Raw genomic sequence first — 23109 nt, forward strand, 5'->3', positions numbered from 1 at the left:
AAAAGAAACTTGGTGTCTATTGATGGCCTCTATCAGATGTTGTACCTTTTACTGTGGACATTCTCCTTGACTTCATAGGGACTATTCATGATAACAAGCACTCTGTCTGGTAGTGTTTGTAGGATTGCCCATTAGGCCTGGTCTATGCTGGGAAAATTGTCCGTTGCTCAGCACAGGGTTTCATCCCAGTTTCAGAAATATAATTAATCGGGAAGGCTTCTCTACAGTTTAATATAGTAGAACTGGAAGAATTGGCTTTCTTATTTAAAAGCAATAGAAATCAGAGTTCTGAGTGTGCTGTAACATAAGTTATACATTTAAAAATAAATGATTGTTGCTTTAGCACTAAAGCCAGCTGTTCAAACTCCATTTGGGTTCATTTAAACAATTTACCTTACACTGATAACTGTGATACGCCCTTCCAGCATGACTGTGAACCACTGATAACTACTCTCTGGGAACGAGTTCATTTAAACAGTTTACCTTACAACAACTTTGAAAGTTTCTTTCCCAGTGTTTTCAAGTGAAGGAGTTGATTCTTTCAGCCATACTTGGAATGCTTTAATTTCCTTTTGCTCCTTGTGCCCCTCCCCAATAAATACCCTTTCATTTAATTGATTGTGAATGATTTTTCCAAAAAATGTTTCAATATTTCCTTTAGTGTATTTATTTCTTTGTCCTTCTGTACTGGCCCACATGCTTGGGTATAACACTCCTGCTAATACATCTCAGAATGATGGTGTTTTTTTTTTTTTCTTTTTCCCCCAACAGTGTTACACTGTTCACTCATATTTAGTTTGTGATTCATTATGACCCCCAGATCCCTTTTTGCAGTATTCCTTCCCAGGCAGTCACTTCCTATTTTGTGTCTGTGTGACTGATTGTTCCTTCCTAAATGGAGTACTTTGCATTTGTCATTATTGAATTTTACCCTATTTACTTCACGCCATTTCTGCAGTTTGTCCAGATCATTTTGAATAATAATCCTGTCCTCCAAAGCACTCGCAAACTCTCCCAGCTTGTTATCTGCAAACTTTATAAATGTATGCTCTATGCCATTATCTAAATCACTGATGAAGATATTGAACGGAACTGGACCCAGAACTGATCCCTGCGGGACTCCACTTGATATGCTCTTCCAGCATGACTGTGAACCACTGATACCTACTCTCTGGGAACGGTTTTCCAACCAGTTATGCAACCATCTTATAGTAGCTCCATCTAGGTAGTATTTCTCTAGTTTGTTTGAGAGTCATGTGAGACAGTATCAAAAGCCTTACTAAAGTCAAGGTATATGGCATCTACCTCTTCCCTCCTATCCACAATGCTTGTTACCCTGTCAAAGAAAGCAATTAAGTTAGTTTGACACAATTTGTTCTTGACAAATCCATGCTAACTGTTACTTGTCACCTTATTATCTTACAGGTATTTGCAAATTGATTGTTTACTTATTTGCTCCATTATCTTTCCAGGTACTGAAGTTAAGCTGACTGGTCTGTAATTCCCCAGGTTGCCCTTATTTCCCTTTTTATAGATCGGCACTATATTTGCCTTTTTCCTGTCCTCTGGAATCTCTCACATCTTCCATGGCTTCTAGGGTGTCTGTATGCCTTTCTATCTGGGATGCCTCGTGGCTGAGTCTTGCAAGACTACCAGAACATCCAAAGCTACTGCATCTCATTGCTGTTGAGCCCCAGTGCAAGATTTGTTGTTACCATCTTCATCAGCTGGAGTAGAGATTCCGATAGAGAACAGAGGCATCAGGCCAGAATGAGGGAACAATCGTAGCTTTGGACATTTTACAAAGTAGGAAGACTGGACCAGCATGGGACAATGCGAACTTACATCAGGTGAGGATCTGGTCCACAGGCTCAGGGCATCAACCAAAATGTTACTGTCCCTGATGGAACTTTGATTGCAGGCATCCCCATGCCTGTAGAGGATGTCCAGCTAGCTCTGGGATCTCATTGGGCACTAACACAAACAGAAGAACTTTTAGAGACCATTCAAATTGCTGGTCCCTCTCCCTTTTATTCTAAGCTTGCTCCTGAAGTGAACTGGCCCCTTCCTTAGGTGAATCTCTGTCCTGCTGCAAGCACTCATACAGTGCTCCCAACTTCTACCAAGGCCTCTCTGGTGGTTGTCCTTCTCCAGGAGAAAAGCCTGCCCACAAGCACTCCTGCAACCTGCCTCCCTTATATTCCTGTAATCCTGGGGTACCTTGACCCACTAAATATAACTTTCTAGACTCTTGAATATCATGAAACCTAGAAAGGAAAGAGATGGGCATGGAGAGATGCTCTCCCCCCAGCTTTTTGCTGCGAGGGTGGAAAGCACTCCTCCTCCAGATCTAGAACCACCTGATGATGGTGATGGGGAAAACCCCAGATGACTGGACTCCTCTAGAGTAGAGTGAAATCCCCAATAATGACCCCCCTGAGGAAGAGGAATTTATTCCTGATCCCCACCTCTAAGAGTGGGAAGTGCTAGCTATTTTAAAATCACGGATTTGCCTGTTTTAATGATCACAATCCCTCCAACCCACTGAAGGATTTCTTTATGGTGAGTGACTTATTTAGCAGTCCTAACAGAGCAACCTGAAGTGAACAAAGGGCTGCACAGTGGGAAGCTAATGCCCACATGCTGTTTCACACCTACGATTAGGCTTGCAGACACTACCAGGATTGTCCTTGCAGATAATTCTCTTTTCCTACAGTACGGCAGTTTTCCTGCTTTAACACAGTGCACTGAATCTACTTTGCATCAACAGTCCAGATTAAGCAGATGTGCCATTTATCAGGATCCTGACTGAAATGGATTTGTGCTGTCCATTAAGGCTTATGCTTGGTTTATGGTTCCTACATATTAAGGGAGTTGGTAGCTTCTGTTTTTGTTTTTCCTTCCTTCTCTCTCGTTGTGTATGACACGCCTGGCTTAGAGAGGCACATTGGGATTTTGGGGGAGGATAGCAAGACTTTAATGCATGTTCATAAGGGAAGTATTAAAAGAGCCTGTGGGCAGATATTGGAGATAATTAGGAAGCACATAGAAGTGCTGCAGGCTTGCGGGATATTTGCAGACTGCAGAACATTCCTAAGGGAAAGAAATTGCTCTGTAATTACAAGCAAGGTCATTGCAGTCACTTAAATGGAAAAGAAAGAGTGGGAGTTGAGACCCATTGAAGTTGGTTAAATGTAGTTAACCAGGATACAGTTTTTCCATACTTTAAATAAATAAAGGCTTCAGAGATCTGTGTCTTAATACATGGCATGTGATAATGACAGTGAAACTTTCAAGAGAGAGAATTTACAACTGTAAATGAAGAGAATTTCTCAGTCCTATTTCACTTTTTTTGGGTCCTCAAAAAAATTTGAATGGTATCTCGCTGGCATATAGGAAAATCTACAGTGAGCTTCCTCTGGTCATGGCTTTTATTTTTAAATTTCTTTTCTTCTCTGAAGTTATCTGTGAATTTGACTTTCTCCCTCTGGTTTCAGAAGTGGTTTAGTCCATCTGAAATTGGTTGAAAAAGCAATCTCCCTATTATACCATTTGTCACAGTTACTGGGTGAGCTGTCCTTTAGATGTCTTTGCAGTACCTCTTGAGTGAACCCCTCAGGTGACAATCTTCACTTCTTTCACTTCTCTCCAGGGTGGAATCTTGCATTTTAACCATCTTAGGCTTGAGCTCTGGGTTGGGTTGCAGCTCTTCTGTTTTCAAACTGTTACCAGACCCAGCTGTATTTCTCATCTGCAAGAAACTTCCATCCAGGAGTCTGTGAACAGTGACTGATTAAAGTGACTCAGAACAGCCCTTTCGAAACAAGTGAGTTGTTTATTCACACAAAGGTACATAGCCATTAGAGAAAAGGAGTACTTGTGGCACCTTAGAGACTAACAAATTTAAGTGAGCTGTAGCTCACGAAAGCTTATGCTCTAATAAATTTGTTAGTCTCTAAGGTGCCACAAGTACTCCTTTTCTTTTTGCGAATACAGACTAACACGGCTGCTACTCTGAAACCAGCCATTAGAGAGAAGGGTTAAAAAACAAAAACCTATACACATCTGGTCTTAGTTAGACTTTATCCTTTCATAGCATGTTTAGGACAATTCTGCTTAACCCAGATGTTTTTACTTCTGGGCTGGGAGAGACAGACTGGCTTCTTGCATTTTTTTTTTTGTGTCACTCCTGCAGTGCCTCACCCAATCGGTTGCTGCCTACTCATACACCACCTTCCTCTCTAGAAATGGGTTTTTAATGGTTAAAAACATAATACTTTATTCCTGCCATGAATGCAGGAGAGTGGACTCTTGAGGTCCCTTCCTGTTCTATGATTCTATAACAATGACCATACTGGGTCAGACCAATGGTCCATCCAACCCAGTATCCTATCTTCAGACATGGCTGGTGCCAGATGCTTCAGGGAATAAACAGACCGGGGCAGTTATTGAGTGATCCATCCTATGTCATACAGTCTGAGCTTCTGGCAGTTAGATTTAGGGACACCCAGAGCATGGGTTGTGTCCCTGACCATACTGGCTAATAGCCACTGGTGGACCTGTCCTCCATGAACTTAGCTAATACTTTTTTGAAATCAGTTATACTCTTGGCCTTCACAGCATCCCATGACAGTAAATTCCACAGGCTGACTGTGTGTTGTGTGAATAATTACTTCCTTATGTTTATTTTTAAATCTGCTTCCTATTAATTTCATTGGGTGACCCCTAGTTCTGTGGTACATGAAGAAGTAAATAACACTTCCCTATTCACTTTCTCCACATCAGTCATGATTTTATAGACCTCTATCATATCCCCTCTGTTCTCTTTTCCAGGCTGAACAGTCCCAGCCTTTTTAATTTCTCCTCTTATGAAAGCTGTTCTATACCCCTACTCATTTTTGTTGCCCTTCTCTGTACTTTTTCCAATTCTAATACATCTTTTATGAGAAGAGGCAACCAGAACTGTGCGTAGTATTTCTGGAGTGGGAGTACAAAGGATACAGTATATGTAGTGACATTTATATTTTCATTATTATCTGTCCCTTTTTTGGTGGTTCCAAACATCCTGTTAGCTCCTTTTGACTGCCGCTCTGCACATTGAGCGGATGGTTTCAGAGAACTATCCATGGTAACTCCAGAATCTCTTTCTTGAGGTTTAGTACAGTGGTTCCCAAACTTTATTAAAGCAACCCATCAACTGCGGTTTCTTTTTGGAGACCCACCGTTATCCTTGCTCTCCCTTGCCAGCCCAGCCTGACGCTCCCCCCCCAAACTCCCGGCTTGGTTCCTCCCAATCCACTTGCTCTTGCTCTTCCAGGTCTGTCCCCTCCTGCAGTCCCAGGTGATTCCTCTTTCCTCATGGCTCAGCTGTGATCAGTACCAGGCTGCTGAATGACCACTTGTTGGCTGTGACTGCTTCCTTCAGGTTGCTTCTGCTGCCTGGATCCTGCTGTCACTTCCCCTGGGCAGTGGTGTGGGGAGTGGGAGCTGGGAGGCAGCAGCAGCAGGGAGGAAGCAACTTGAACCAATGAGCAGTCTGTCCCTGCCTTGCATGTGCCCTGGGGATGCTTCTTCCAGGCTGCTGCTACTTGGATTCCACTTCCAGTGCCGCTGCCTGCTACCCAGGGGAAGGGAGAACGTGGCGGTCGAGGAGGGGGAGTTGCCTCCAGGGAACACATGACCCACAGAGACCCTTCTTCCAACCCATTGATGGGTCATGACCTACTGTTTGGGAGAACACTTGTTGTTTTGATCTTGGGGCCCATCCCTGGAAAAATAAGCCTGTTAACCTGTCTGGAGCCAGGTAGGCAGGCATTTCCCAGTTAACAACCCACAATTGCTCTCTTGTTGTTTTTCCTTGGAGGTAAAATGTTTCTCTGGTCATTGTTTCATTTCCTACTTATTTTTTCTAGCAGCCCCTTTCTATTTAAATCTGTGTAGTCAGACAGAATAACAGTAACAGGTAAACTGAGGTACATGTAATATTCATAAAAATAATAGCTAGCTCTCTCATTTTCCATACCATGCTTGGACTGTGCACTGAAACTGAATTATTTTTTGGTTTATAAAAATTATAAATACATCAATGTGTGTGTGTGTGTGTGTATAGAGAGTCTTCTCCCCTCCCACCCACCCCTCAAATAACCAGGGTTAATAATAGGGCAATTGAACACATAAGGAATCCTGATACCTACATTTCTCATTTTAGGTCCTCCAAAATGATTGTTTGGCTTGATTTTAATGTGTGTCAATATATTAGGGTGAGGTAGAATTTTCTCACTACCCATGGTGTAGGGCTGCTGGTCATCTACTGGTATCAACTGTTCATTTTCCCCAGTTATGCCAATCACTGCACTTTGTGTGTTTTTATTTGCATAATCATTGTGCACTTACCTCCTTTGGCTAATACATACTGGCACCAATCGAAGGGCACAGGTTTGCGTATGCCCTGTCTGGTCATTTCTGAGAAACCACCATATACATCTTTCTCTAATTCTGATTAGCTCTTGTACTTTGGCTGTCTCATATACCCAGAATTTTCAGGCCATTTGCAAACAGTGAAGGTGCTTCCTCAGGTTGTCTGCACTAGCTCTTTTGTTGGTCAGGGGTGTGGGAAAAAAAACACCCACCGACCAACGTAAGTTTCACTGAGCACAAGCTCTGGTATGGATAGTGCTATGTTGACATGAGCGCGCTCTCCTGCTGGCACAGAGCAGTTACACGGGAGACCTTGCAGCTGCACTGCTGTAAGGTCTGTAGCGTATACACAGCCGTAGTAGAAAGAGGAAGAAACCTCTCAAATTTACCCAAAAGAAGAAAAAAGTATACTAGTAGAAAGCAAAGAAATGGATCTGTCAGACTACTGAGGGAAAGAGTATTTAACCACACAAACCAGAAATCAAGCATCATTAACCTCCTCCTCCAGCTTTATTCCCTTCCCTTTCCACAGGCTAACAAAGTTCTTGTCCCCAGATTTGTGTTTTCATTGTTTGTTTAGAATCTCCATTCACTCCCAATGAAACTTCAAAACTGTTTATATGTAATTTATTTTGCAGTTATGTTGGGACTTGTGCTGCAACATAATGGGAGGCTGGTGGAGGTGAAGTCAGGAAATAAAAGTGAGGCAAGTGAGCAAGGGGAGATAATTAAAGGGAACGGGTGAAAAGGAAATATGTTAGGGCTAGTTGAAAAGAAGACTATTTGCAAGAAAAAATACCTTTTTTCATAAAAAAAAAAAAAAATTCAAAATGAGATTTCAACCAATTTTATTACCTTGTTTGTGTTAACTGTTATCTTTTTAGGCATCTGACAGTTAATTTTTTTGAAGTTTTCTTTTAAAATGTGAATGTCATATGTCATTGTAATTGATGATTACTGTTAGCTCTTTTAATAACTGTGACTTGGACTAAATAAACCCAGAAGCTGAAATCAATACCCTGGCCTCCATTTTCTAAATGTACAGTAATTGGCCCAAGACATGGTTGTCACATCAAAAACAAGAAGCACCATCAAGTTGCATCCGATGAAGTGAGCTGTAGCTCACGAAGCTTATGCTCAAATAAATTTGTTAGTCTCTAAGGTGCCACAAATACTCCTTTTCTTTTTGCGGATATAGACTAACACGGCTGCTACTCTGAAACCTGTCATTATGCAAGGGACTGAATTTAGCCTTATGGAGTGGAAATCTATCAATTCATGAAAAAACTTGTGCAGGTACAGACAGACATCATCTTCCTCTCCAAATGCAAACAGATGGACATCATACCAAAAGGACTGAAGGTAAAAAATCCATTACAATCTACATACCACGCAGACTGTGCTGACAGATTGTGCCATACGCTCTCAAAGAAACTGCGGAACCACCTGATCAACATCCTCTACAGCAAACAGGGAAAGATTAAGAATGAGCTCTCAAAACTGGATATTTTCATAAAAAAAACAACCTTCCACACAAACCTCCTTGTGGCTGGACTTTACAAAAACTAGACAACCCATTTACAACACATACTTTGCTTCTCTACAAAAGAAAAAGGACACTAAACTATCTAAACTACTACATGCCACAAAGGGCCACAACAGCAATATTGTTATAGCAATAATTCACCCAGCAATATTGTTAATCTATCCAACTATACTCGTAGGACAGATTCTTTTGCTGGACTATCTCGGGGCCTCTCCTTCTGCCCCTTCACTCCACGAACATGATACAGTTCTATGGTGACCTAGAATCCTATTTTCGACGTCTCCGACTCAAGGAATATTTCCCACACACCTCTGAACAACATACTAATCCACAGAGACCTTCCTACTAAGACTACAAAAAGAAGGATTCTGGGTGGACTCCTCCTGAAGGTCGAAACAACAGACTGAACTTCTACATAGAGTGCTTCTGTTGACGTGCATGAGCTGAAATTGTGGAAAAGCAGCATCACTTGCCCCATAACCTCAGCCGTGCAGAACACAATGCCATCCACAGCCTCAGAAACAACTCTGACATCATAATCAAAAAGGCTGACAAAGGAGGTGCCGTCGTCATCATGAATAGGTCAGACTATGAACAAGAGGCTGCTAGGCAGCTCTCCAACACCACTTTCTACAAGCCATTACCCTCTGATTCCACTGAGGGTTACCAAAAGAATCTACACCATTTGCTCAAGAAACTCCCTGAAAAGGCACAAGAACAAATCCGCACAGACACCGCCTAGAACCCCGACCAGCGGTATTCTATCTGCTACCCAAGATCCATAAACCTGGAAATCCTGGACACGCCCCATCATCTCGGGTATTGACAGCCTGATACTGACAGCAGGATTGTCTGGCTATGTAGACTCTCTCTTCAGGCCTTACGCTACCAGCACTCCCAGCTATCTTCAAGACACCACTGACTTCCTGAGGAAACTACAATCCATTGGTGACCTTCCTGAAAACCCCATTCTAGCCACTATGGATGTAGAAGTCCTCTACACCAACAATCCACACAAAGATGGACTACAAGCCGTCAGGAACAGTATCCCCGATTAATGTCACGGCTAACCTGGTGGCTGAACTTCGTGACTTTGTCCTCATCCATAACTATTTCACATTTGGGGACAATGTATACCTTCAAATCAGTGGCACTGCTATGGGTACCTACATGGCCCCACGGTATGCCAACTTTTTTATGGCTGACTTAGAATAACGCTTCCTCAGCTCTCGTCCCCTAATGCCCCTACTCTACTTGCGCTACATTGATGACCTCTTCATTATCTGGACCCATGGAAAAGAAGCCCTTGAAATCATGGTGGAATTCCTCAACAATTTCCATCCCACCATCAACCTCAGCCTGGACCAGTCAACACAAGAGATCCACTTCCTGGACACTATGGTGCTAATAAGCAATGGTCACATAAACACCACCCTATACCGGAAATCTACTGACCGCTATGCCGACCCTCATGTCTCCAGCTTTCTTCCAGACCACACCCCACGATCCATTGTCTACAGCCAAGCTCTATGATACAACCGCATTTGCTCCAACCCCTCAGACAGAGACAAACACCTACAAGATATCTATCAAGCGTACAATACCCGCCTGCTGAAGTGAAGAAACAGATTGGCAGAGCCAGAAGAGTACCCAGAAGTTACCTACTACAGGACAGGCCCAACAAAGAAAATAACAGAACGCCACTAGCCATCACCTTCAGCCCCCAACTAAAACCTCTCCAACGCATCATCAAGGATCTACAACCTATCCTGAAGGACAACCCATCACTCTCACAGATCTTGGGAGACAGGCCAGTCCTTGCTTACAGACAGGCCCCCAACCTGAAGCAGATACTCACCAACAATCATACATCACACAACAAAACCACTAACCCAGGAACCTATCCTTGCAACAAAGCCCGTTGCCAACTGTGCCCACATATCTATTTGGGGACACCATCATAGTGCCTAATCACATCAGCCACACTATCAGAGGCTCGTTCACCTGCGCATCTACCAATGTGTGATATGCCATCGTGCCAGCAATGCCCCTCTGTTATGTACATTGGCCAAACTGAACAGTCTCTACATAAAAGAATTAAATGGACACAAATCAGACGTCAAGAATTACAACATTCAAAAACTAGTCGGAGAACACTTCAATCTCTCCCGTCACTCGATTACAGACCTAAAAGTGGCAATTCTTCAACAAAAAAACTTCAAAAACAGACTCCAATGAGAGACTGCTGAATTGGAATTAATTTGCAAACTGGATACAATTAATTTAGGCTTGAATAAAGACTGGGAGTGGATGGGTCATTACACAAAGTAGAACTATTTCCCCCCTACTGTTTCTCACACGTTCTTGTCAACTGTGGGAAATGGCCCACTTTGATTATTGCTACAAAAGGTGTCGTCCGTCTCTCCCCCCTCCCCCTCTGCTCTCCTGCTGGTAATAGCTCACCTTATCTGATCCCTCTTGTTACTGTGTGTATGGTAACACCCATTGTTTCATGTTCTCTGTGTATATAAATCTCCCCACTGTATTTTCCACTGCATGCATCCGATGAAGTGAGCTGTAGCTCACAAAAGCTTATGCTCAAATAAATTTGTTAGTCTCTAAGGTGCCACAAGTACTCCTTTTCTTTTTGCGGATACAGACTAACACGGCTGCTACTCTGAAACCATCAAGGTACCATTTCTGTTAATAAACTTAGCCTCTTGCGTGCTGTTGGATAGATTTGTACTTGCTTGTCTCCATGAAGGACACCTCCATGGCTCAGTGGGATTTGATAGTTTGTTTCAAGGAGACTGTGTGCTGAGGCTGTTCCTTCAGCACATGCTGAGAGTTTTGGAAGCACTGTGGCATATGGTACAGTAGAACCTCAAAGATACAAACACCAGAATTACAGACTGACTGGTCAACTGAACACCATGTGAAACCGGAAGTAACCAATCAGGCAGCCATGGAGGGTGCCCCTGCCCCCAAAAAAGGGCAAATACTTACTGTACTGTGCCTGTATTGCAGCTTAAAGGTAGATACATTTGGGCTGCGTGTCCCCCACTTGTACTCCCACCCCCATGCGTGGGGCACCCATTTACAGCTAGGAGTTGAAGATGCTGAGATTCGCAGGCAAAACTGTGAGCTCCCAAGGCAGCTGGAGCAGGAGCAGCACTGGGGTCTGCACTGCTTTCCTGTAAGAAGTGGGTGCTATTTTAACTGCCCCCCCCAGTCCCCTGAACAGCGGTGTGTGCTGTTTTTTTTTTCTCTCTCTCTCACACACCCCTGCTAGGAGGGGAACAGGCTGTTTTCTTCACACACATTTCTCCCCCCCCTCCCCCCAACACTCCTGGGTTGGAAGGGGGACAAGCTTGCCCCGGCTTGGAAGGAAGCTGCCTAGCTGCCTCTGGAACCTCTAACGCTTTGAAAAGGGTGGGTGGTTGAGAACCCTTTGTTCAAATGGCCTAAAATTTTCCTCATAAAATCTGCCCCACCAGATTTCAAGCCTATTTATCTATGTATGCAGAGGTTAGATGCAGTACAAAACTAGATTTTTAAGAAAAATGTAACTGCAACATTAATTATGGAGAGGCTATCTTTGCTCCAGAATGTACAATGTAAGCAAATCAGTGCTGTGCTGAGAACTGTAAGATGTCATTTCTTGCCTTCTGTGTGTTAGATTTCTAACTTTAACATTGTAGTAACTTAGTCTCTTCCTTCTAATTTATAATTTGAATGTTGCTGTAATAGTGACTATACACAGCATTATAGGCAAGAAGGTGGTAATGCTGCCCATTAATTAAGGTTGTTCAACACTTCCTGTTATACAACACTGTTTTCAGTTGCTTATAGTTTTGCCAAGCTTTATCTGCTGGGACCAAAATTTTTCTTGCTGGGGTCTGCATCAGGCTGAATATTTCTGGAAAATTTCAGCTAAAACAGTTCAAGCTTTCCTAAGAAATCCATTGTTTTGCCCTTTTTTGTTTTTTAAAAAAAAGAAAAAAAAATGTTGGTGACCTTTTCTTTAAGGAGTTCTGGTGTCACCAAGCTTTGGAATAAGGATTTGAAATTTGGCAGGAGGCTTGCCTTTGTTAGGATTGTGTGTTTTGCCATCCTCGTAAAAGTCCACTTGATTTTCATTGCCCAAACCAAGAGAAATTAAATATTTAAATGACAAATTGATTTTTTTAAAAACATTGTTTTAATAATCTGTTAATAACAAGAAGTTTTGATCCTTAACCTCATATTCTTTTAAGTATACACCCTGAGGCCTGAATCCTACATTCCTTGTGATTGAGCCCTGCCAATCCCCATTGTGTAAAGGGCTGGATTGTAGCCTGATTGCCTTATACGATAAGATAATTGGCTCTGTAGATATGGGGAAAGCGGTGGACATGATATATATTGACTTGTCTCCCACAGTATTCTTGCCAGCAAATTAAAGTAGTATGGATTGGATGGACTACAAGGTGGAAAGAAAGCTGGCTAGATTGTCGGGCTCAACGGGTAGCGATCAAGACTCGATGTATAGTTGGCAGATGGTATCAAGCAGAGTGCCCCAGGGGTTAGTCCTGTGGCTCGTTTTGTTCAACATGTTCATTAATGATCTGGATGATGGGATTAATTGCACCCTCAGCAAGTTTGCAGATGACACTAAGCTATGGGGAGAGATAGATACACTGGAGGGTAGGGATAGGGTCCAGAGTGACCTAGACAAATTGGAGGATTGGGCCAAAAGAAATCTGATGAGGTTCAACAAGGACAAGTGCAGAGTCCTGCACTTAGGACGGAAGAATCCCATGCACAGCTACAGGCTGGGGACTGCAGAAAAGGACCTGGGGATTACAGTGGATAAGAACCTGGATATGAGTCAGCAGTGTCTCCTTGTTGCCAAGAAAGCCAATGGCATATTGGGCTGTATTAGTAGGAGCATTGCCAGCAGATCGAAGGAAGTGATGATTTCCCTCTATTCAGCACTGGTGAGGCCACACTTGGAGTATTGTGTCCAGTTTTGGTCCCCCCACTATAGAAGGGATGTGGACAAATTGGAAAGAGTCCAGCGGAGAGCAACGAAAATGATTAGGGGGCTGGGGCACATGACTTACAAGGAGAGGCTGAGGGAACTGGGGTTATTTAGTCTTCAGAAGAGGGGGGGGGGATTTGATAGCAGCCTTCAACTTCCTGAAGGGTGGTTCCAAAGAGGATGGAGCTAGACTCTTCTCAGTGGTGGTAGATGACAGAACAAGGAGGAATGGTCTCAAGTTGCAGTGGGGGAGGTCTAGCTTGGATATTGGAAAACACTATTTCACTAGGAGGGTAGTGAAGCACTGGAATGGGTTATGTAGGGAGGTGATGGATCCTCCATTCTTAGCGGATTTTAAGACCCGGCTTGACAAGCCTGGGCTGGGATGATTTAGTTGATGTTGGTCCCGCTTTGAGCAGCGGATTGGACTAGATGACCTCCTGAGGTCCCTTCCAACCCTAATATTCTATGATGACCTAAGCTGACAGAGGAATTTCTCCCTTTGGAGGAGGTAGTCTCTACACTGAGGAGGTACAGCATTTTAAGTGTAGACAAGCTCTTAATTTGAAGCCCTACAGGTTGGGAGCTGTGAAATGTAAAGTGGTGTAGAGCTGACTGCAGTATCCATGCTCTTGGCTGTGCATGACTTCTTTGTGTTGACAAAAGGGAGACAACTTGATGAAAGATGCATGAGAGGAAGTGAATGTTTTTCTGGTTGTCCAACTTGCTTAATACTAATAATTTGTACAAGTTAATGGAAGCAGTTGGGAGATAGAAATGCTCAGTAGTTTGGCCCTAAAAGAGGAAAGAAAAGCCAAATCTTGAAGTTAAAATCTTTATTTATTCTTAAAAAGGACACACACACACACACACACACACACACACACACACACACACACACACACACACACACACACACACACACACACACACACACACACGAAGTTCATGAAATGCTAGAGTGGTCCAACAAATTCAAGTGGAGAGAATATTGCTATTCCCACAAGACTGTGGCGGGTGCCAGACACCTCACCGCCGAAATGCCGCTGAGAAACAGCAACACTTCTCAGTGTTGGCATTTTGGGGGTGCGGTGTCCTGCAGGCGCACACAACTGCCCCGGCGGGCGCCATTGCGCTTGCGGGCACCACATTGGGGACCCCTGCTGTAGATGTTTTGCTGGGTGACTGTAGATGTTGCATCATCACCATGAGAATCACAGTATCTGAGACACTATTAGGGAGGGAGCCAGAGGAAAGGTACAGATATTCAATTACACTTCTATCACACCTTCCAATGCTAGAAAGTATAAATACTTTCAGGACCAGTAAACTTTTCTAGGCACTGGTGTTTGACCAGTGATGAGAGAAAATACTTTGAAACCAAAGATAAAATTTCTAGCTGGAGTACATGGTGTAGCCTTTTATTATAGATGGTGCACGTAGTGATATTTGTAGTTAAGGATACCCGACATTTTCCAATGTGAGACCCTGTTTTCTGTTGCTTATATATGTAAATGTTTGTAGTTAAATTTTCCATGCTGGTGTCTGCCTACGGCTGAATTTTTGGAAAGGTTCAGATAAAACAGTTGAGCCATTTTGGAGAATGAGGTTAGGGAAAAAAGCTTTTTTCCCTAATCTTTAAAAAGTAATTAAATAAAAAAACCCACCATCAACAACAAAACCCCAAATTCTTACAATTGTTTCATTGAGTCATTGTAGCACCTCAATACTTTGGAGCAGAAGACTTGAAATTTAGCTGCAGGGGACTGTACTGTGTGGGATTTCTGTGCTCCTAAAAATAATTTCCAAAATTTTGGCCTCATCTGAAAAGTCACGGATCTTACGTACTGAGTAGAGACTTGGAGTTTGACAGCTAAATTCTCGGACTGTACTGATCATGCTCCAGCCCCACATAGCTGCTATGTACGACCAGACTGCGCATGTATCATCCCTACAGAGCAGCTGAGCAAGCTCTATGCCCAGGGCTACAGAGGCTGAGCAGGACTTATCCTGGAATTGCTCTTCTGGGCTACTGAGGCTCCAGGCACTGGAACTGAAAATAGGGACACACTCTGGTGCTGTTGGTATCCTCCCAGCTGGTGCCAAGGAATAAGTTACCTGACTCAGTGCCGAGGGTTGAGGAATGGGAGAGGGAGCAGAGGGTTGGGGTTTAGGGGGTTGAGGGCTCCAACTGAGGGTGTGGGCTCTGGGGTGGGGCTGGGAGTGAGGGGTTTGGAGTGTGGGATGCGACTCTGGGATGGGGTTGGGATGTGTGTAGGGGGTGAGGGCTCCAGCAGGAGGTGGGGCCAGGGATGATGAGTTTTGGAGTGCAGAAGGGGGCTCTGGGCTGGGCCAGGAGGTTGGGGAGCAGTGGGGTGGTGGTGGTGATGGCTGGGGTTGAGGAGTGGTGGGGGGCTGTTGAGAGGTTTGGGGAACAAGAGGGGGCTCCAGGCTGGGCCAGGGGTTCAGGGAGCAGGTTCTCAGCGGCGCTTACTGCAGCTCCGAGGAAGCGGTTGCCAGATCCCTGCAGCCTCTAGGCGCATGGGCGGCCAGGCGACTGTGTGCGCTGCCTTCGTGCCCACAGGTGCTGTCCCCTGCAGCTCTCATTGGTCACGGTTCCCAGCCAATGGGAGCTGTGGAGCTGGCTCTGGGGGTGGGGGCAGCGCACAGAGCCTCTCTGGCTAACCCAGTGCCTAGGGGCCACAGGGACTTGGTGGTCACTTCCAGGATCCTCATGGAGCCAGTGCAGGTAGGGAGCCTGCCTTAGCCCTGGGTCCCTGCTGTGCTGCTGACCGGACTTTTAACAGCCCGGTGGGCAGTGCTGATTGGAGCCGCCAGGGTCCCTTTTCGACCGGGCACTAAATGAAGCAGAAGTCCTTTGGGATCAAATAGTATGTGGGGATGTAATTAAAAACTGCATCACAATGCATACCTACAAGGGGACTGAATGAAGGTCCTGCAGGCAATCTGAGTTCTGGTGTTTCTTAACTTTTGAGTGCTTGAACTTGCAACCTTAATGTTCTTTTAACTTCTTTAATTGTGTGTGTGTGTATAATTCTGCTGCACATAGATTTTATAAATAGACTTTCCTGCTAGAGAAGTAACCATTGTTGTTAAGAAAAATGTTCTTGAGTAATCACTTGCTGTATCCCCTTTGCAGTTATTTCAGATATATTTTTTTTTATTTCTGCCTTTCAGGTAAACTGTTTCTTCTTCTTGATTCTCTAATGAAGTCAGAATCTTTTATATAACATTGGGCATGGGTTTGTAGCCATGGAAGAGATGATACAAAGTCAGCCTTGTTACTTAACTGTGGAATCAAATGGGAAAAAAACTACGGGGAAGCGGGGGAGTGAGTCATTTCAAAAACAACTATTTTCATAAGTAGAGGACAAGAAATTATATGAAAAACCTGTGCAAGGCTATGTATGCTTGTCTGTGGTTTTGAAAATCTCCTTTTAAAAACATGGTATTCATGCATTCAAACAATTGCTATCATGCAGTTCAAACAATTGCTAATTGTGTTGTTCATGTCTCTGTTATTGATGATTCAATGACACCCTTTGCAGCATATTAAAAGCAGTTCTGTTGTCTGCCAGCATGATCTGTTAATACCTGCATCATAGTACAGGCCCCTGCTGTCAACTGAAGACAAGGCAAAGGGAATACTGTTTAATTTAAATCTGTTATCTGCTAGCTGCATCCCCTGCCAGGCTTTTCCTAACAGCTCTGATTCACGATTTCAAGGATCAGGATTGTTTACAGTACAAGCAGAGAGTTTCTCTCTGAAGCCATTGCTTTCCAAATTGAGTTATTCTTCAATGCCAAGTTCATTCAGCATCTGGTTCAGGAGCACTGTAAATTCAGAAAACAAAGTGTGTTGTGTGTTTTTTTTTTTTTTTTTTTTTTTTTTTTTTTTTTTAAATTGTTACCATGCTAATAGGAAAAAACTGTTAGCAACCACCACTTTTAGACCAGTTGTTGCTAGGCAGGTTCTGGTACTGTCTTCCTGACTGGCATGAACAGACTATTTCATAAGAAGCATGCTAGCTAAATTGTGTTGTAAACTACTCCACCTCCTCACCAGGTTGTCCAAGGGATGGATTTATAAACTCTTTGCCAGACGCTGTTGACTCTCATGTAATGGCAATTGTTCTAAATGTGGTGTTAGCACAGTTGAGTGCAATGGTTCTCAACCTATTTACCATTGTGGTCCGCATATGCATAGGGTTGCCAGGTGTCCGGTTTTTGACTGGAATGCCCAGTCAAAAAAGGACCCTGGTGGCACCGGTCAGCACCGCTCATAGAGCCACTAAAAGTTCAGTCGGTTGTTCAATGAGGCTAAGGCAGGTTCCCTGCTTGCCCTGGCTCTGCCCAGCTCCTGGAAGCAGCCAGCACATGCAACTCCTAGGCACAGGGGCGACCTCAGGGACTCTGTGTGCTGCCACCACACTGAGCACTGGCTCCACAGCTCCTGATGGCCAGGAACGGCGGCCAATGGGAGCTGTGGGAGCAGTGCCTGTGGGCGTGGGCAGCACGCAGAACCCCCTGACCCCTTTGCCTAGGAACCAGATATGCGGCCGCTTCCAGGAGCCTTCTGAGGTAAGTGCCACTGGCCGTAGCCCGATCCCCCTCCTGCACCCCAACCCCCTGCCTCAGATTGGAATCCCATCCTTCATCCTTATTCCCTCCCAGAGCCCGCATCCCCTCCCACACCCTTACCCCCTCCCCAGCCCTGAGCCTCCTTCTGCACCCCAAACCCTTCATCCCCACCTGCACTCTGAACCCCTTATTTCTGGCCGCACCCCATGCCCCTGCCCCAGTCCAGTAAAAGTAAGTGCAGGTGAGGGAGGGATGGGGGGGATGGAGAGAGCGGTGGGCGGGGCCTTGGAGAAGGGGCAGGGCAGGGCCTCAGAAGGGGCAGGGCAGGGGTGTTCGGTTTTGTGTGATTAGAAAGTTGGCAGCACTGCATATGGAGCCCACAATGTGTTACATGGTCTGCATCCAATGCTACCTGTATGGGCCGCAGCTCTGTGCTGATTGGGCCATGGGTTGAGAACCACTGGTTTAGTGTGTAGTGTAGGCAAGGCTATCTTTGCAGCTGTAATACTTTCTGTAATGAAATACTGAACCAAAAAGAGGGCAAAATTAGTGTAGACAATAACTTTTAAATGAATGTTAAACACATGCCTCTTACTTATATTTATGCTCATCTTTATAAAACTGAATTTAATTGCTTGGTTCTTTCCCCTCTAATTCAAATGTATATTTGTTTGGTGGCATGTGACCCTTTCAGTTCAAGACATCAGTTTTCTTTAAAACCCATAAATATTTACCCAAAGTTCTAGGCATCCTGTTTTGGAATACTCAGACTTCCTGGAATCACAAGTTAAATCCCAATGGGATCAAGTCACTCCTTCATTTTTTGGAGGCAGATAAATGGAGTATAGCACTATGTAGTTTATTATGTCTCTTACAGGTGACACCTTTTTAAAAACCCTACTTCTGTCTCCTCTACACTTACAATAAAGATCCCATGACTCTTTTGTGAGAGTTGGAGTAACTTTAGTTCCTCCTCCCCCCCAAATGTCCCTTTTCCCCAACTGTGATGTAGTGTGCTATGCAATTAGCTCAGTGGTTTGAGCATTGGCCTGCTAAACCCAGGGTTATGAGTTCAATCCTTTAGGGGGCCATTTAGAAATCTAGGGCAAAAATTGGGGATTGGTCTTGCTTTGAGTAGGGGTTTGGACTAGATGATCTCCTGAGGTCCCTTCCAACCCTGATTTTCTATGATTCTATGAATAGTTAATTGCTCCCTCTCCATTCCAGACCTGGTTGTATTTTGTTAAGTTTTGTATGTGTGTAGACAGTGAAAATCTTTGTGATCCTTTGGAATGAAAAAAGCTATATACATATAAAATATTGAATCATAATACTGAATAACTGTCACAATAGCTCACATGTATCTCAAACTACATTGTTTTGAAGTCTTGTTTTTTCACTGTATTTTGTGTGTGTGCTTTGTTTTACAGAATGGGAAGAATCCAGGATGTCAAGGCTTTGAAGAATAGACATCTTATTAGACTACCATACTGAAGCTGAAAAGGCAGATGCAGTTCCAAATACAAGGTTGAGTGACCTTGTGTACACCGCGGGTATGTATATACCCACATACTTCCACAGCCACGCAGACTTGTTCTTGCATATTCCTGGAAATTTCTCAATCGATGAAAATTAATTTAGGAACCAGATGGAGCAACTTAACAGCACAGGGATCAAGAGCCCACGGAAAGACACCTGCCACTAATGGTCCGCTTTCCACATGGTCTTCACGGGTGAAAAAGGTTTGCAAGAAGAGGAAGAAAACACCCTCTGCCACAGAACAAGCCTCAGAAATACCTCCCACAATCTAAAGGAATAATTGAGAGAGGCAGTGTGGGGAAGAAACTGACTTAGATAATGCAAACGGAACAATGAACTGTCTTTGGCACATTTTTTTGCATTGAGCTCAGTAAACTGTAATTGAGTTTAATGTACTGGACTAATAAATGGTGACCATTTATTGTGTGGTAATGACTGGAAGAAAGTAAGTTTAGGAACAATGGGACAAGTTTGGGCATTGAACTGACAAACCTCATCCTCTGTATTGAGTTAACCGGGTCATTGAACATACTTTGTCCCTTTCTTTTCTTTTCTGTTTTTGCTTAGTATGATATAAACTCATAAATGTTGTTCATCTAAAACCATCAGAAGACTACATACGTTTCTTTCATGTACAGCTGCAAATGTGGTCTTTTGGAACTATGAATCTGAGCTCTAGACAAGCCTCAAGAAGGAAGGAGCCCATCAAACAAGGAAGGAAGATATCTAGGGAAATAGTGAAACTGGGAAGTCAGATTTCTAGTGCTGCTCCTCTTTTTGTTGATTATTTTTCTTCCTTCCTTGAATCCTAGAAGGTTTGCAAATGAGTGCTTTCTTGACGTGCTTTAATTTTGGCACTTGTTTTTGCAGCAGGGTGAAAAGTCTGTGATTCATTTGTAGTAGGAAAAAGGGAAAAGTAAAAGAAAAACAGCCTGACGTGCAGCCCTATTCTGTAGGAGAGAGAATTTCATGGCTCACCTGAGGCAAATTTATCTGCTCTAAAATCTTTAGAGCATTTTTGATTCTGCTAAATGAAAAGGGGTTTTCTTTTTCATGCCCGTGTGGCATTGAGAAGTGGGAAAGCAGGCGAGATAGCATGATAAACAGTTCAGGTTGTGTTGGGTCTCTGGTGGAAAAAAGAGCTGCAATGAAAATAAGACTGTCTTTGGATTGCAAAAACCATTGAATCCACTGCGTAGATTAGCACTGAGAGGGATTTCCCATCTGGCCTGGCACGGTGGTGCCTGCCCAAGCTCGGATCTGTTGTTTCGCACGGTTTGTGTGCCTTTTTTTCCCTTTATGCAATCTCTTTCAGCTTTAGCAGCAGAAATTCGCTTGGTGGAGAAGTTATGCCAGAGGGCAGCTGGGAAAGATGAATGTCATATCTCTCTCTCTCTATATATATATATATATATCTCTACATGTATATGTGTGCACATGTTTAAATTTCTGCGACTGAACTTTTGAAGAAAACCTGACTGGAGGAAATCTTAAAGCCTTAAGTTACTTGAAATCTACACATTTGCAACTCTTTGTCTCTGGAATTGCATTACGCTAAACTGGAATCTCAGGCTGTATAAAGATTATATCAAATTGAGCAAAAAGACGACTTACCACACTTCTTGAGCGCCTCTTATGAAGTAGCTGTTTCTCCAAAGGATAAGTGCATCCTCACTTTTAATGACTCAAAGACAAAAGGAACCTGATTTTTTTTTTAAGTGTTACTTTTTCTTAGCCAACTGCCATTGTCTTTTATAGAAGAATTTTTCACTATGCATTTGGTGGATATTTATAAACACTGACCCATGTTCTCCCCTCCAATGATCTATCCCAGGTCAGTCTTATCAATAAAAAAAAATAGATTTAAATTTTGTGCACTAGACATATTACTTTCTTATGTCAAAAATTAAAGATAAACAAAAGCATGTATGCAGCGGTGGAACATGGGCCTGTTCTTTGCAGCGATTCCAACATCCTCTGCCTCTCCTGGAAAGGTAGAGTTCCCAAAAGCGAGAAGGAGAAACCAGTGTGCAGGAGGCGGTACTATGAAGAAGGCTGGCTGGCAACAGGCAATGGCAGAGGAGTTGTCGGAGTGACTTTCACCTCCAGTCATTGTCGGAGAGACCGGAACACCCCTCAGAGAATCAACTTCAATCTGAGGGGCCACAACAGCGAGGTAAGGGAACTACATGTCATGTGTTGAGATTGAATTTAAAGCTAGCCTCGGCAGCAGTTAAATGGAGGATGCAGCATTTCTGTTTAAAATTTGGCATGCCAGTGAAAAGGGTTGGAGGCTTGGGGCCTGAACCAAATCCCATTGGAGTCAGTGGAAGGCTTTCCAGTGACTCCAGTGGATTTTTGGATTAGGCCCATGGAGAGAAAAGGTCTTGGGACACTGCAGGGAATGAATTTATCTTTGTTTGCTCCTTTCTTCTCTTCTTCCCCCAATGTATTTTAATCCCCAGGCTAGTTCAATAAATAGATTGTGGTGGATTTAAAGACTGTGGTAGTGGTGGTTTACATAATGTTAAACTCTTGCTTAGCAGCCTAAGGAAAGCTATTGAGGATGGAGCCTGGCTCTCTCCTAGAAACTACAAACTGAAGTGCCCTGCAGCAGGCTTGAGTGAGAGATGACGACTGAGGACTTCACAAAACACCCAACTGGTGGTGGAAGATGGATGGGGTTGTCTAGAATAATGTGGAGATGCTCCGCGGTAATTTCTTGTAATTCCAGGATGGAAAGCATCACCCTTACTCTAATGGCCCTGGGATTTTTGTATTTATTTTTTATTAAAGGGATATTTTTGGGTGGTAAAATTGGGACTGCACAACTGAAACACCACTCTTTCTGGCACTTATTTGTGCCATTGCATACTGCCTCATGCAGTCCCTGCTGGGCAAATGGCATGGCATGGGCCACTGATGCCCAATGGTGGGTACAAAGAGTGGAGTGTAAAGTGTTGAGAGCTTTTGATTATGGTTTAATCCTTGCAAGTAATCCTGCTTTTTGATTAGGTAACAGCAGAAAGTGTCCACTGGATAATATCTGCTGGAATTGGAAACTCCACTCGTACAGTACAGTACAGTTTCACCTAGGGATAAAACCAATAGGGCTCTACAGAAATTATTCTAAAAAGCTATAGGATAGAATGGAGAATGAGAACTTTTCTGTAGTAGGTTGTGGTTTTGGGAAGAAAGTGGCTTTTGGCAGCTAGGATTCTGATTCAGTGGCTGTCATTAGAAGCTCCTGCTGGCCTAGTACCCCAAATGTTAGTGTAATGAAAGCTGCCTCTCTGGGCTTGCCTGGCATGGGAACTTCTGTCCCAGATTTGCTGCAATTGGCCTTCTTTAATTTTCCAATAGGGCTCTACAGAAATTATTCTAAAAAGCTATAGGATAGAATGGAGAATGAGAACTTTTCTATAGTAGTTTGTGGGTTTTTTTTTTAAGCTCTGATCCTTTCTCTTCCCTTCCCCTGACACAATGAGCTGACTACTGATTTTGGAGACATACACATACATAGTAGGATATCTCTAATTATATCTATAACTGATGCACAAAGTGTGTGTGATAGGAAGGGATTGACATCAAGTTTAAGCCTCTAATACATAGGCATAGTTATTCGATGACTGGGAATTCCAGTGTCATCTTGGGTGTCATCTTGTCCCTTGCTGGTGGTGATAGATGATTTTCTAGATCAGAGGTGGGCAGACTACGGCCCACGGGACCCTCCTGCCCAGCCCCTGAGCTCCTGGCCTGAGAGGCTAGCCCCCGGCTCCTCCCCCGCTGTTCTCCCTCCCCCACAGCCTCAGTGTGCCATGCTGCTGGTGTACTGTATTAAACTGCTCTGCGTAGGAATGTGCTACTGGTAGCAGTTATGGAGAGCAAGTTACTACATTACACCGGCTTAACGCTCTGGGTGGCGTGGCTGTAGCGCCACCAGCCACCGGTGCTCTGTGCTGCATAGTAAGGGGGCAAGGAG

At 43.7% G+C, this 23109-nt stretch overlaps 1 protein-coding gene across 7 annotated transcripts in view; it reads left to right on the plus strand.

Moving 5' to 3' along the window:
- Positions 1-23109, plus strand: part of TULP4 (TUB like protein 4) — a 273173-nt gene that overhangs the window by 33241 nt on the left and 216823 nt on the right. For 4 of the 7 annotated variants that reach the window (XM_038394358.2, XM_038394356.2, XM_038394363.2 and 1 more), the window contains exon 2: positions 19019-21303. In XM_038394358.2, coding sequence (XP_038250286.1) covers positions 21052-21303 — 252 coding nt within the window. In that variant the 5' untranslated portion in view covers positions 19019-21051. Of the gene's footprint in view, positions 1-1542; positions 1851-19018; positions 21304-23109 lie in introns of those variants that run through there. The other 3 variants (XM_038394362.2, XM_038394361.2, XM_043512248.1) reach the window with 3 other exon arrangements.

The sequence above is a fragment of the Dermochelys coriacea genome, chromosome 3 (genome assembly GCF_009764565.3).
Source record: "Dermochelys coriacea isolate rDerCor1 chromosome 3, rDerCor1.pri.v4, whole genome shotgun sequence".
Taxonomy (NCBI): domain Eukaryota; kingdom Metazoa; phylum Chordata; order Testudines; family Dermochelyidae; genus Dermochelys; species Dermochelys coriacea.